The sequence below is a fragment of the Notothenia rossii genome (assembly GCF_949606895.1).
Source record: "Notothenia rossii genome assembly, chromosome: 1".
NCBI classification, from domain to species: domain Eukaryota; kingdom Metazoa; phylum Chordata; class Actinopteri; order Perciformes; family Nototheniidae; genus Notothenia; species Notothenia rossii.
Genome location: NC_136912.1, coordinates 18,035,555 through 18,050,821, shown reverse-complemented (window position 1 = coordinate 18,050,821; position 15,267 = coordinate 18,035,555). Strand labels below are relative to the sequence as shown.

At 40.9% G+C, this 15,267-nt stretch overlaps 1 protein-coding gene across 4 annotated transcripts in view; it reads right to left on the bottom strand.

The window, feature by feature from the left end:
* Positions 1-2,325: 2,325 nt before the first annotated feature.
* The window catches only part of LOC307021352 (inactive rhomboid protein 2-like), a 29,300-nt gene continuing 16,358 nt past the window's right edge, over positions 2,326-15,267 (bottom strand). For all 4 annotated transcript variants that reach the window (XM_079653383.1, XM_079653384.1, XM_079653385.1 and 1 more), the window contains 16 exons: positions 14,029-14,222; positions 13,733-13,916; positions 12,921-13,142; positions 12,645-12,773; positions 12,128-12,237; positions 11,603-11,821; positions 11,250-11,361; positions 10,794-10,868; positions 10,043-10,204; positions 9,416-9,501; positions 9,197-9,260; positions 8,757-8,851; positions 8,579-8,654; positions 8,395-8,495; positions 7,290-7,443; positions 2,326-4,484 (listed from right to left, as the gene is read on the bottom strand). In XM_079653383.1, the coding sequence (XP_079509509.1) occupies positions 4,053-4,484; positions 7,290-7,443; positions 8,395-8,495; positions 8,579-8,654; positions 8,757-8,851; positions 9,197-9,260; positions 9,416-9,501; positions 10,043-10,204; positions 10,794-10,868; positions 11,250-11,361; positions 11,603-11,821; positions 12,128-12,237; positions 12,645-12,773; positions 12,921-13,142; positions 13,733-13,916; positions 14,029-14,222 (2,415 nt within the window). In that variant the 3' untranslated portion in view covers positions 2,326-4,052. The remainder of the gene's footprint in view (positions 4,485-7,289; positions 7,444-8,394; positions 8,496-8,578; positions 8,655-8,756; positions 8,852-9,196; positions 9,261-9,415; positions 9,502-10,042; positions 10,205-10,793; positions 10,869-11,249; positions 11,362-11,602; positions 11,822-12,127; positions 12,238-12,644; positions 12,774-12,920; positions 13,143-13,732; positions 13,917-14,028; positions 14,223-15,267) is intronic.

Here is a 15,267-nt window from a genome sequence, read left to right as displayed (position 1 = left end):
AAAACAAAAATGTCATACATTCTGGATTCATTACAAATCAACTGAAATATTGCAAGCCTTTTATTATTTTAATATTGCTGATTATGGCATACAGCTTAAGAAAACTCAAAAATCCTATCTCAAAAAATTAGAATAGTTCCTCAGACCAAGTAAAAAAAAAAGATTTATAAAAGCAAAACACAATCAAACATTTGAAAATGTCCATTAATGCACTCAGTACTTGGTTGGGAATCCTTTTGCACGGATTACTGCATCAATGCGGCGTGGCATGGAGGCAATCAGCCTGTGGCATTGCTGAGGTGTTATGGATGCCCAGGATGCTTCAATAGCGGCCTTTAGCTCATTAGCATTGTTGGGTCTGGTGTCTTTCAGCTTCTTCTTCACAATACCCCACATATTCTCTATGGGGTTCAGGTCAGGGGAATTTGCAGGACAATCGAGGACAGTAATGCCATGGTCAGTACACCAGTTACTGGTGGTTTTGGCACTGTGGGCAGGTGCCAGATCATGCTGGAAAATGAATTCCTCATCTCCATAGAGCTTTTCAGCAGACGGAAGCATGTAGTGCTCTAAAATCTCTTGGTACACAGCTGCATTTACTCTGGGCTTGATGAAACACAGTGGACCAACACCAGCAGCTGACATGGCTCCCCAAACCATCGCTGACTGTGGGAACTTCACACTGGATTTCAAGCAACTTGGATTTTGCTCCTCTCCAGCCTTTCTCCAGACTCTGGCGCCTTGACTTCCAAATGAAATACAAAACTTGCTTTCGTCTGAAAAGAGGACTTTGGACCACTGTGCAACTGTCCAGTGCTTCTTTTCCTTAGCCCAAGTCAGACGCCTCTTCCGTTGTCTTGAGTTCAGAAGTGGCTTGACCATGGGAATACGGCTATTGTAGCCCATTTCCCGGACACGTCTGTGAACAGTGACTTTTGATACCTGGACTCCAGCTTCAGTCCACTGTCTTTGAAGCTCCCCCAAATTCTGGAAGCGACTCTTCTTCACAATGCTGTTAAGGCTGCGGTCATCTCTCTTGGTTGTGCAGCGTTTCCTGCCACATTTCCCCCTTCCAACAGACTTTTTGTGGATGTGCTTTGAAACTGCACTCTGTGAACAGCTTGCTCTTTGAGAAATTTCTTTTTGTGTCTTACCCTCCTGATGGAGGGTGTCAATGACGGTCCTCTGGACAGCAGTCAGATCAGCAGTCTTCCCCATACTTGTGATTTAGTTTACTGAACCAAGCTGAGTGTTTTTCAAGGCTCAGGAAACCCTTGCAGGTGTTTCGAGTTAATTAGACGATTCAAGTGATTCGTTGAACACCCTACTAGTATACTTTTTCATGATATTCTAATATTTAGAGATAGGATATTTGAGTTTTCTTAAGCTGTATGCCATAATCAGCAATATTAAAATAATAAAAGGCTTGCAATATTTCAGTTGATTTGTAATGAATCCAGAATGTATGACATTTTTTTTTTTTTTTTAATTGCATTACAGAAAATAAAGAACTTTATCACAATATTCTAATTTTCTGAGACAGTCCTGTATATGTATTATTTAACCAATATAACATGGTTTCATGCTCTCTTTGAAACCATTGTGTCATTAAGTATATGCCCAGTACTAATTCATTCTGCCCTTTATGGTTTGGTAAAAACGTCATGCCTACCACAGCATTAGAACATTTCTGTATATGTGACACTTTGTTTAACTATGATGATGACTTTGAAGGTGAATTGCCAAAGTGAACAGCTAACTTTCAAAGCCTACGAGATAAAGATTCAAAAGGGAGTGATATCATACAATAATTCTATTTAGTAGCTTAGACACAGGTGATTATTTTTATTATATTTATATACACATGCAATCACTTTATTTAGTATTTAAGTTTTCTAAATGTTTGCTTTCAAATGATCTCGATAGCCTCCTCTTGCCTTTCCCCTCATAGACCATCTCCGCCTCTGCCTCCCGAGTCTTGAATCAAGACAAACACGTTTTTATTTACAAAGTGTTGTTCTTCATATAATAAAGGTTCTATTTTCTAGCATGTCTGCATTGATGTCATTTAGTTTTTTACAGTTGTTCTTACCACATGGTCCATTTAGTAACTATTTTAAGGCTTTTTATCATATTGCATTTTCTTAATACTTCTTTTACAAGAATTTGTAATTAAGTTTGTGTTGCCTTTGTATAACAGATTCACAAACATATAAGGTTCAGTTATTCTCACTTTAATGTATACAACTTCAACTGTTTTTGGGTCTCAATGGTGTGGCGCCAAGTAGAGAAAATGTAAAATCATTTGATGACAGACACAACCTCAACGTTCACTAGGTAACTGAGTGAAACTCATTTTTAATAGTGACATTTATTTTAACATAACTGTTAACACACACATATATTTTCACATATAAAACCGAAGCAAAACAAAACAGTACCTTGAAAATGACCTGGAGTTCTTTTAAAATGTTCCTTTTTCATTCCAATAATCAGAATGAGTGAATATATTTGGTCCCAAAGCAAGCACAGCAGTTGTTTCTCTTCAGATAAACACTCAGGTCAAAAGGCACAGTGAAGAGGTTTCCTAAAGAGAGGTGGGGGTCATTATTTACACTGCTAGAGTCCTATGTTGTACACAGACGGCCTTTTCAATTTAAATACAGTGGTGTTTGCCCAACATATAACCTTGTTGCACTTAACTCATGTTGTCAACATGTAGATAATCAGTGAGTCAGCCCCTTAGACACACTCTCATAATCTCATAACTCACTCAGTAAGTCACATAATCCTCCAACAACAGGCTTTCCTAACAGCTCGGTCCACAACAGAATCGCCAACAACAACAACAAACCAGCTCAAAGATAACAGCAGGGGGAACTGTGGGAGAAATCTTTCAATTCAGGTAAACAACTTCTGACAACCATTTATCACATTGTCATCAACAACCTAACCTGGGTCATGGATTTGAAAACCAGAGCAACCAGCTTCCAGACAAAAGGTAAAAAGGTGAGTTGAAAGGAAATGTCATCAGGAGTGTTGGCATTTCAAGAGTCATAAATTACAGTAGAAAACTTACTTGGATTCAACAAAACGGTTTGTTTAGATGATTGGCAATTTTACAGTAAGCATACAAAATGGTTTAGGCACCACTGTGTTATGAGACGTTACACATGAGACATTATGTGCCATGGACGTAAAGAAATCTGAGGGATTGTGAAGAACAACATGCAAATACAATACAAGCATCTGATGTTGTTGCTTTGGTAGGTTTGGTGTCATGTGATCATCAGCATTCAGTAAGTGAATCACAGGCAGAATGGAAAAGTCAAATGAGGCATCTTTGTAAAATGGCATAGTCTGTTTAAGGCAACGAGTGGTTTTCGATTGAAATCTTACCTTAGTTGACTAAGGGAAATATATTTCCCTTTAACAATTTCAGTTAATACTTGGAACGCCTTGTTAACATTAGCCTAACATATCACAACTCCAAAAATTAGGAACAAGCCTAGTGCATACTTACAAAAGAGCGAAGATTAAAACGTTTGAACTCTGAAAGCCTTTCAAGATTGATAAAACGTATAGAAGCAGCAGATCTGATTGACAGCGTTTGTAGTGTCACTGAAAACACGAATGAGTGGCAGCAGGAAGCGTCTGATGTGTTTCAGTTCACAGAGGCCACAAGACACCGGAAGACCCGGAACATTCTCCCTTTCATCTCAGCTGTTGTCCTCCATAGCATTAAAGGGAAAAGGGATTATGTAGGCCATTGGTGATTATTTTGGCTTCTTTCGATTGATGTGACTTTGAGCTGAAGGAACCAAAGAGTCTCTGGCGCTGTAGAGCTTTTCCTTGAGGTCAACCCAGCTCTGCACATTTTGACGCCCTAAGTGTCTTTTCTTGTCCTTTGAATCTGCCAGCCCATTAGCTAATTAACATGTAGATGAATTGATAAAAACAAAAATATGATAGTCACATTTTAAAAGGCTCCCGACTGAATCTGGTGACAGCTGACCCACTCATCAGTTAGAAGCTGGTGGTCAGCATGGAGACTAGTGCACCACGTCGTTAATGTCATGGTCTATATCGTACTTTTCACAGAACTTGCTCGTGAAGGGCAGGCAGGTGAGATGCTCCAGCCAGTGCCAGTTAATCGGGTAAATGTAAAACCAAACGACGAGTGAAGACACCAGCCCGATGTACGCCAACATGGAGACAGCGATGAGGATTCGTTTCCGATACTTGTCGAAGGTCCCAAAGGTGATGTAGGGCAGGAAGGCGAATGAGAGCAGCATGCCGCTGAGGAAGCCAAAGATGTGGGCGATGTTATCGATCCACGGCAGGAGGCCGCACAGGAAGAGGAAGAGCACGATGCCAGACAGCTTGAGGAAGGCTTTCCAAGGCTTCTCCAGAATCTGCCAACCTTGAAACAGCTCCACAAACAGGCAAGCAAGGAGTCCGAACTGAGACCCTGCCGGACCCACCTGGAGGAGGACAGGAGAACACATGTTACAGACTATCCCACATTTTAATTCCAAGGAAGGATTTCAGTCCCGACAAAAAGTTTTGCGGTCTTTAGGATCAAATAGAGGAGTACCTATGTTTGTAATTTCCTACATTCTATTGGAAGTTTGTCATGAGAGTAGGATGCTCACAGGTTTAATAGCATATTCTCTATTTGGTAGATAACACACAGGGTTATTGTTATGATTGAGTTTTAATGTGTTACAGTGGATTTGGTAACCAGAGTTATCCATAATGTTTCGATGTTGAGTACGCGTTTCCAAGCAGAACACAATAACGACAAGTTACCAGGACAGTCATTTAGGTAACTCTTATTTAAACTGAAACATCTGTAGGAGAGTTTTAGCAACATGGCGTCTCCTGTTATTTTCCATCTAGTTCTGTGGAGGAACTATACTACGAGCCGTGGTCCGGCAATAAAGTGGAGCAGATTAAAGTGACGCCTGAGTTTGAAGGCTTGGCCTGGTCAAAGGCAGATGGCTAATCTTTGACGCCGTTAAACCCAAACAGAACAAACAGGAAAAGAGCACGGCCGGGCGCTCCACCCACACACTCAAGACCCGAGGACTAAAACGTTCCCAACACCAGCCGTGCGGTCACTCACTCAGATGTTAGAGGATGGCGCAGAGGTCACCTAGTAGAAGTTAGCTTGTTAGAAGTGGGAATGGAAACATTATAATTTAGTATGTTTTCATTCGTAATGTTAACGCGGTTACCCATTACTTCGTATGGTCTGGAAAATATTATCCTCGTCTGCACATGCTCACCCACTCAATTCAAATGAAGATGTTATTCTGGGAAAAAAAGTATAATCCAAGTCTAATTGTATCCAGTTTATTAAATTAGCTTTAATTGGAGAGTGTTGAGAGGGGGGATTGTGGGATGACATGTAAAGGCTCAGTGGCTAAAGCTGGCGTTTATTTAAAAAGATTGCACATCTCAGCCTCATCCAGTTTTTCACTTTAGATGTGTGACTAATTTATGAGTTTTGGGGAACAGTTCTGTTTTACTCGTGAGATGTAATTATTACAGTCACACACTGACACAGAGTCACCTTAACTCAACAGTTAAAGGATAATCCACTTAAACTGCCTCCTTAAGCGCCTTGACCGCCACAGTTGTGCCTTGCGTGTGCGTGTGTCCGGTTATTCCTGGTGTGTGGAGACCTGTGAGTTGGTTAGCACTAAGCAGAGCTGCATGGTGGGATTTCTGGCTCTCACGTGCGTCATACTGAGAGCCACCTCATGTCACACCACGCATATATCAGACCAGAGTAATTGGTGATGGCTAATGAAGTAGATAATGACAGCTTCGATGACATCAAGACATAAATACAAGAGGGAAGACTCAAGGGAAAGTGTGTCAATGTTAAATAGTTAGGTTATTTTTGTTGTTGTCCTTGTTCATGTTCATACCAAAAAGACTCAAAGCAAGCGTCAATTCTGCATAAATGTGGTCCAAAGTGCAGTAGCTGTTCTTTACCCGCACAATGGCACAAGACTAATCCCTTAAAAAGGGAACGTGTGCTTTACACAGACACAATGAAGAGAACAGGCATGCCAGTCAGAAGTGGGTAATCCAGTTTGTTTCACACGTCCAGTGTTTGCACAGATTAAACAGTGGGTTTTTGCACAGATTACATTTTGGATTAGAAACAGTATAACAGTAGGGTTACTCATTGTTGTAAAAGCAGATTTGTGGTGCTTTTGGAAATAAGGGCACAACAATATGAATGTGTTTCAAATATCAGGGGATCTTGAGGTTCATTCTTATATTTTCTCCCTGTCAGAGAAACATTCGTGAGTAATTCAGAGTGAGAGAAGATGTAGGAAAAGAAGACAGCATCGATTAATCAGAGCTATTTAAAACCATGTACAGACACACCTTACTATTTTCAGCTGACTCAGCGACCTGTCTTAATTAATCCACTTTATTAAGTAGATTAATTAAGGTAGCTATGTTTAAATATAACAGATGAAGCTTCATTTTGCAGGTATATGTCAGCAGATTTCATTATTCAGCAAGCTCCTCTCAGTCTCTTTGATTTTTTTTTAACTGAGGATGGATGTACCAATTAACATGATGCCGCTTAAGCTTTCACCGGAATAATAGGTGATTATTATAATTTTTCTAACTCAACTTTAGCCACATAAAAATCGAAATGTATCCCACATTAATAAAATGTGTTTCATGTATTAATGTGATGAAGGTAAAATCCGGATTTGGTTCTTTTAATTATTCATAACAAGTTGCAACCAACAGAAGCCAAACCAATGACTGCCTAAAAAGTTAGATCCATTCTCAACTTTAAAGCTATGATCAGTGTTTGTAAATGTCAGCAGAGGATTTACTTCAGGTGATCATTAGGGAATGCTGTACTCTAAAACATACACACCTGAGGAACAGTGCTCTTGGTTGGTTGGCAGTGCTCTCCTGATTGGAAGGACCCCTGTCAATCTTATAATGCCTTATCCAATTAAGCTCAGTTTCTCCAGGCACTTAACAGTTAACACCATGAGGTGTTACCTTTGCCCCTCCAGACCTTTCTAAATGGGGTCAGAGCTGCTTGAATAATCCCCAGTATGAGAAATTCCCTTCCAGTAAGGGAGCCAAGGTAATCTAAGGTAAGCTGAGTGGGGAAAGCAGGCAAACAGACCACAGTTACAATGGAAAATATGATATTTATGCCTTTTGAAAAACATTTTGTGACAGCATCAGAAACTGCTGGAATATGGTTAATTGAGACCACATTCAGGAAAACGGACCTCAGCTCTGTAGGGCAGGAACAGGGCGGAGGCGATGTTTCCGGTGATACCACTGAGGATGTAAATGATGGAGATGCGGACCCAGCCTGCCAGCTTCTCCAGGTCTCTCAGGATGGTCATCTGGAAGATCACCGACACCAAGCAGTGAAACAGCCTGCACACACACACACACACACACACACACACGTCACAGAATTTAACATGCATCCAGTCTGCTGGTATTCCAGCTGGTGCTGGGCAATAATTCAATATGATAATTTATTGACCTCAATGGAGTATATTCTGAGAAAATCCTAAATCAAGATATCGTGCTACTCAACAGAGTGGGCTAAATAGATGATAAAATACACATAAATAACTCAAAAGTGTCAGAAAATCTGATGTGGAATATTTTGAGGATATATCATTACAATATTTTACACTTTACATTACCACTCAGTTTCTCCAACTTGTAAGCTCCATGAGCCATGAATACAATAGTACATATAACTCTTTTACATTACATTCACACAGGAGTATAAGAAAATACGCTCTACCATGTGGTGATTTCATATGGACTTTTCATTTATTGAGATATCCCCTTCATTGGGATAGACTATTTTTTGGCCATTTTTCTATCAAGTGTGCACGTTTACACACAATGCACTTTTTCCATTTCAATTCCTCTGCCTGTTTGCTTGAATTAAAAAGCAGACCTGCAGGGTTTCCCACGTGCCTCGTGTTAGCACTAAGTATCAGTATTCACGTGAGTGAGCAGCTCACGGGCTCTTGGGGCATCAATTAGAAATACTGCATTCAGTTTGAATCCTGAAGGATGCTGACAATGAAACCTAGTAATTATTCATAGCAAAATGACTGAGGCAGCTCATTGACTCAGCGTATTAGGGTTAACGCTTTGTCAAAGCATAATATACATTCTTTCACGGCTCTTCAGCTGTTATGGAAAGTTACATGTGCAGTAGAGACATCTATACTTGAATGGCTGACTCAACTTAAATGATCAGAAAACAAGCAAATAATACTAACAAATAAGAGCCTTATCTATGTTTTGTAAAAATGATAACTTAGGATGTCTACGGATGTTTGTGAGTGTTGCAGTGCGTACCCAGCATGGAGGAAGAGAGAGAGCCAGAGCCGGTAGAACTGATCAGGAACATCAGGGTTGAGGAACGGCAACAAGCCACACACATCATCCAGACAGTGGATCTGCACAAGAGAAGCTTATGGGTTCAGAAATGTACCAACACACTGGCAGAAACACACACACAAACCTCATGCACACACACTACCTGTGAGCAGAGTGTGGCTTCCTCATGGAAGTAGCCATGCATGAAAGAGCAATACTCTCTGGTCGTGATCTCACATCTACAGGAGGGACAAGCAAAAGGCAATTTAAGTTTCCTCGGAGACTCTGGGATTTCAGCGGATTAAGAGGTGGGACAGAGAACTAAAGGTCACACATCTCACCTGCCCTTCGTTCCTATGCAGCACGGCCGTCCCTTGATTTTACAGTCCATGTGTCTGTAGCCGGTGTGGTTCCACTGCTTTGGTAATGTACACACCTGGAGAGGGACAAGCAATAAGCCATTACACAGAGATAGGGGTGGACTGAAAGTAATTGTAGTACCGTAAATTTGTTCTAATTAAATATCATATCTATCTGCATTCACTTGGCATGCCATGAAGAAGCCATCACTTTAGATATGGTGACAAAACTGGATGTCATTTAAAATGTTTAAAATAGATTTAAAAGAAAAGATAAACTCACTAAACTCAATCTAAGGTATTAGTATTGAGGTTTTTCATTTATATTTTAGAGTGACAACTTCATACCTATGATACAAAAACATAAAAACTATAAAACAAAAAACCTAAATGTCCATATTAGTAGCAGTGTGTCCCCTTACCGGCCACTTGGTGATGTCATTCAGCCACACATGAGGCTCTGCAGAGGCGGGCTCTTCACACACTCTGGTCCCAACATGCAACACACAAGACACAAAAGAGGACATTAAATTACAAGCAAATGTTGGCATTAAATTCACTTAAAATTCATAGTGAAAACGACATGATATTTTTTTGTCCATATATCATGTGGCACAATCGCCACGTACGCATCATCTCACCTGGGGTCCTGGTGACAGACAGAACCAGACGACCTGTTGATGTCCACTGGCTCATCCTTCCATTTAATAAACGTGGCCAGCGTCTCCTGCGTATACAGTTATTACAGGATTTTATTTCAATATTTGTTTACAAAAAAACAAAGGAATTCAATCTTTAAAAGAAGAATAATAATCGTCCCTGTTTAAATCCCAATGTTTAGGATTAAGGTGTATTTATTGGCTTGGGTTTTGGTCGTTTGCAATCTAACAGTTTTATGCATTTAATCTGTCTCACTGGAGCTTTAAGGCACTCACCAATAATATAAACATATCAGCTTATAACAAATTGTGATCTACCCCCAAAAATATGTTGGTATTGAAAAAGGTAATTTTTTACAATTACCTGATTATAACTTATTATAACTTATTATAACTACAGATTATAATCGGACATTCAAGTGTTTTTTTAGGAGCGTACGCTGTTCTAGTCTGTGTCTAACTTAATCATGAATTTCCCAAATACGTTTTCAATTGCAATTTTTTGTACAAATTCATAAAGTCTTTCTTTCCCTGACTTCTTTCTCAAACCAAAGCAAGGTTTCTTATCCTGCAGGGCTAATTAAATAAATTGAAGGAAAATGTGCTTACGGAGCAGTCGGGCTTGAGGGTCTGCACGCATCCGGAGTTATCATTCTGAACGCAGCAGCCCGACTCTCTCTCCAGATCTCTGGCCTTCTGGATCAGACTGACTATCTGAGTGTCCTTACGGATGCAGGGGGAGAACTTGGCCCCCAGGTGGATCAAGTCGTCCTGAAAAATTGAGGAATTTATTAAAGATACTCAAACCTGGCAACCCACACAAAGTTAAGTGATTACAGTAGTACAAATTAAAAATATGTTCTATATGTGCATTTTATTTATGTGTAGATTAACTTCTCTATCTTTTGACAAGTCGTAAAGACATTTCTTCGTAATACTGGCTACTTGAAACTTAATAAAGCGAGACCTTGCATGCGGTAAACAAAAATAATCAACACATGCAACACATTTCACAGAGGAAGTTTAGAGCCTGATAAGTGCAACAGTGTGACAGGAAATGCAGTATGTGATAAAGTCAGTATGTGATAAAGTCGCTAGCTTAAGAAGGTGTAACCACGCATCAGGCTAGGCAAAAAGGTTGTAGTGTTACCAACGATACACAACTCTGTGAACATTTTAGAAAAAGGGTGAATATGTCTTATTTGTTTTACAATCTGGCTGTATGTTAGAATTGCCGTACAATATTTAGGGAATATTTCACTTAAGTTTCATAATCCAAGACTAAATTTACTGTAAGTGAAATAAGTGAAAATATAGTGAAATACAGCAGCTGAACTGACACCACCAGCAGCAGACTCACAGAGCTGGGACCAATCCAGAAGTTCTCCTGTTGGATATACTTGACGCTCTCATAAATGCCTTTGTTCTTCAGCACCTACAGGGGGCGACAGAGGGACACCGTTGGGAAATGATCTGCTAAACACACTGCTAAACACACAGCACAATTAGCAGAAAACGAAACATTTAAAATTCTTTGTTCAATGTTATGAGTCTTAAATGTGACGGATTGGATTGCATCATATTGTTGAAGGTATTGTGTGTGCTTTCTTTATTTAATGCATTCAGCCATGTATTGATTGAGCAGATTATATAAATGCACCCAGATAGCAGGTATTCCAGCATAAAAAACACTTTGGCAGTGCAGATAGCAGGATGTGTGTGTACTCTTGTTAGTCAAATGCAACCAATATTGCAAAAAAAAAGTCAACTCAGTCAGTATCTCACAGTAATCCTCTAAGTTTGGAGATTCACTCACCAGTTCAGACGAAGAATGTTGTGTAAACCCCACAGGGGCAAAGCCGTATGTACAGCAGGCCAGCAATGTGATTACTATGTGGACAAACGTGATCCAGTAGGCAAAGTAAGGCCTAAAATACACAGCAGAGAAGCACCATACATTAAGTGAAGCTAACACATGGGCCAGGAGTCAAACATCACATTATATGGAAGACAAATGTATTTATTTATTTAAATTTGTGTAAAACTGTTCATATTGTAGCAAATTACAATCACTTGTATCTTTCATCCACTGCACTCCACTCTCTGGAGGTTTAATGTCACTTTTGACTGCAAAAAATCCCCCCCCACAGAAGAAACATTTTTCCCGACCTATGGCTGTGGATGTCCTCCAGCTGCTTCTGGATGTTGCTGCTGATGCTGCGTCGGTAGTGCCGGTTCAGCCACTTCCCCACAACGCCCATGCCGTACTGGCGCTTTTGTTTGTCAAAGGCAAAGTGCTTGACTTGGGAGGCGATGCGACCCCCCCTACGAGGATGGCTCTTTTCGTGGCCTGCCACCGGTGTCCTGGGTGTTCGAGAAATGTCCTTACTGGAGCGGAAGAAAGGCATTCAAGGATAATAGAGGGAGAGAGTTAGTTGTGAAGGGAGCAGTAAGGTGGCGTTCGGACAGATTAGGAAGGAGGACAAATACGAAGGAAACTAATACAAGAAACAAAGTATGTAGGCATAACGTGTAACTCTTCTTTGTTACTAGAAAGTACTGATAAGTAGCTTCAACACGGCTTTTGTGAAGGAGAAAACTAGGGATTTCTAAGTATTGCCCTCGGGACTAAAGGAGTGTGGGTGTTAAGAGTATTCTGACTTTCCTAATGTCGTTTTTTGTGTAGTTACTTACAGGCTGGGGAACTTCTGGTCTGGATACTCGCAGGGAGCAAAAGCTGCAGACATGGGCGGAGATTCAAATACGTCATCAGCCATAGAGTACAACTCACCATGGGCATCGACCTACACGGGAAAAACAATGGAGGGCAACAATTATTAGCAGCCAGGCCTCATATGTTTAAACAACAACACCCTGATCCTGCTGAAGCAAGGACGGAGAATAAACAGCTTATTTCTGTCAAACATCAGATTTTTCAATAGATTTGACAGAAAGAAGGGGTATCAGGGTGACAGACGTTTGACCGTATTCACATTTTAGATATAAACGTATAAAAAAAGGAAGAAAGAAGGATGAACAAGGCAGAAGTGGTTGCTGAAATATAAGAAATGAACAGTGAAGGTGAAACAGTGTTGAAGAAGTGCGACTGCTGACATTCCCAGAAGAAAAAAGGAAATTGCAAAAGAAAGTTGCAGCAAAGAGACAATTTGTCCCCAGAGTGCCGACAGGAGGATGGAGAGTGTGTGCTGACCTTGCTGAAGAAGATCGACTCGGACGTGTCTGCAGAATCCACGGTGTCATCGTCCATCCAGCTGGGCCTGATGAAGCTCCTCTTGGGGAAACTGCGACTTGTCTGCGAGCCTGCCAACCCATTACGACCCTGAACAAAATGCGTTAGGTATTTTACACATGCATAATGTTTCAGGGATAAGTTCTGATCATCTTAGAAATAGAAACAATTAAAACACTAAAGGTATTTCATGTATTAAAAGGTATTTGCAGAATATATTTTTGGTAGCCAACCCACCTTCAGCAGGTTGGATGCGGCCCGGATGCTCATGCGGGCGACAGAATCTCTCTTGCGCCTGGGGAGGCGGCTGTAGCCGGAGCGCTGGCTGGTGAAGGAGCTGAGGGAGGTGACCCCCGGGGTGATGGGACCCCCCTGAGTGGCGTAATGCGTCCTGGGGGAGCGACTGTCCATGTCATCTGGGCAGCGGAAGGCCCGCCCCCGTGCCAGGGGATCAACAATCTACCAGAAACAGAGATTCAATCAATATTTGCACCGTCAACTTGGCTCAAACTCTCTCTCGTGTGTGTACATGTTTGTGTGTAAAGCAAATGAAAAACATAATGGGGGCTAAAAAAAAAAAACTCTCATCCCGTGGGTGAACGTAGGCATGAGATAAAGAAGAAAAGAAAAGAAAATGGTGGATGATGAGTAAATAAGAAGAGCTGGCAGTGACTTGATCCATCTGGAGAACAGATGGTCCACGTCTGTCACCTCACAGCTATCTACTTTATTCAATCCAGACACATTTTCTCTCTTTAAAAGCTATCATTATTATTTACTCCTGTTCTTCCAGAGAGACCTCTAAGCTTCATAAATGATAAATGTTGAACATTGTTAATGTTATGACACAATACTTAGCGAGTGGAAAGACCCCATGATTCAGACAGCTGTGTCTGTAACTTATATCCATGGTAGGATATTTTGGAATCAGGATATTAAAGATGTTTGTCAACAAGTTATGTTGAATAAAACCTCACTATGTGAATAATTGGCTGGATATGAAAAGGTCATTTGAGAAACACAGTATGTTTCTGTGGACCATAGATTACCTTGGGCATCTTGTGTGCTGCTGGTGACTCCAGGCCCTGGTCGAAGCTGGTGGCCGTATCAGGCTCTCTGTACTGGACCTTCAGCTTACCGTAGCGCTGGCTGCAGTGGCGCAGGCTCTTCCTGTGCCATACCTGCTGCTTCGTCTCACAGTCTTCCCCCACCCCAAACCACTGGGCTGTATTTCTACACATACAGAGAGAAAGAGGTCATTTCCAAGAGGTCAGAATTGACTCTAGAACAACATGAATACAAAAATAAAATAAACATGACTTAAACAACAGTTTCTTCCTTTTACCTGCGGATGCTTTGTGAGAGCGATGTTTGTCTTCCAAACTTTGCCCTTCTGTCTCTGAAAGGGAAGCCTCCGTCTCCTGCTCCTTCTCCTGCTCCGTATCCTGCTCCATCTCCATCTCTGGCTCCACTGATGCTCTCTGACACAGAACCAGGTGCTTGACCACCTGTGCTTTTTTTCAGGGACGGTCGTAGAGGCTGACCAGAGGAAAAGGAGAAAAAAGTAAAACAATGATCAATGTGAATAGTGCCTACTCAAAGCGGACAAATGTGCTATTTATTATTGTAACGATTACTTTTGTAGGAATATTACATTAACCTAAATAAAGCAGCAGCAGTGGGATGGATAATTATGAAGGTCTACTACAGTACTTAACCAGCCAATTAGCAGACTGCAGGGAACACCTCCAACGATAGCATTATTCAAAACCTAAGACTAGTACGAAAGTAATCAGGTCATTATTGTAATGACTACAATACTCTTTCTCAGATGCAAGACTAAATCCAAGTATTGAGATATTTGGATTAAGTGCACGTTTAATGCACACAGTCAATATTTTGTGTGGTCGGGTATTGCTAAAAGGGCCCTGCTCTCTTAAACACCTACTTGTGTATGCTGTTTTAAAGTGTTCTTCAATGATGTGGGGTGCAGTGACTCCTGTGAGTCCATTATCTTAACCGTCAGTGATTTTGCAGACAGTGAAGCTAATGGTGTTGTCATTCAGAGAGATAATGGGGCTCGAAGCAAGCGGTAAGGGAGCCATAAGCTCAGGTTGTGAAGATACACGGAGCCACTTTCAGAGTACTATGGTTGCAATTGATCAATTCTACGACCTTAGACACTTCATGCAGGATTTGTTCATTTAAATCGCTCTATAGATTTGACATTGACGAGTCAAGCTAATCAAGATGAGCATGGGTAAATCAAAGGTAAATGTTGTGTTGGACTCACTTTCTGTAGATAGTCATACACAGGGGTTAAGTTGGGATTTGATATGTGGGGGGGTTCTGTGTGGAGGTGCGAGAGGGGGGGGGGGCGGAGGTCGAGGATCTCATTATTTGACCTTAAGGGGTATACACTGTGGCCCTAAAACAACTGCTCCATTGTCTGTATCAAATGCACACATTGATGCCACCAAATGTCACAATAAAAATAGAAAGTACTACAAATAAACTGGAATTCATTTACATCTTAAATTATTAATATATATATACACAAAAAAAGGCTTACAAATATCCAACC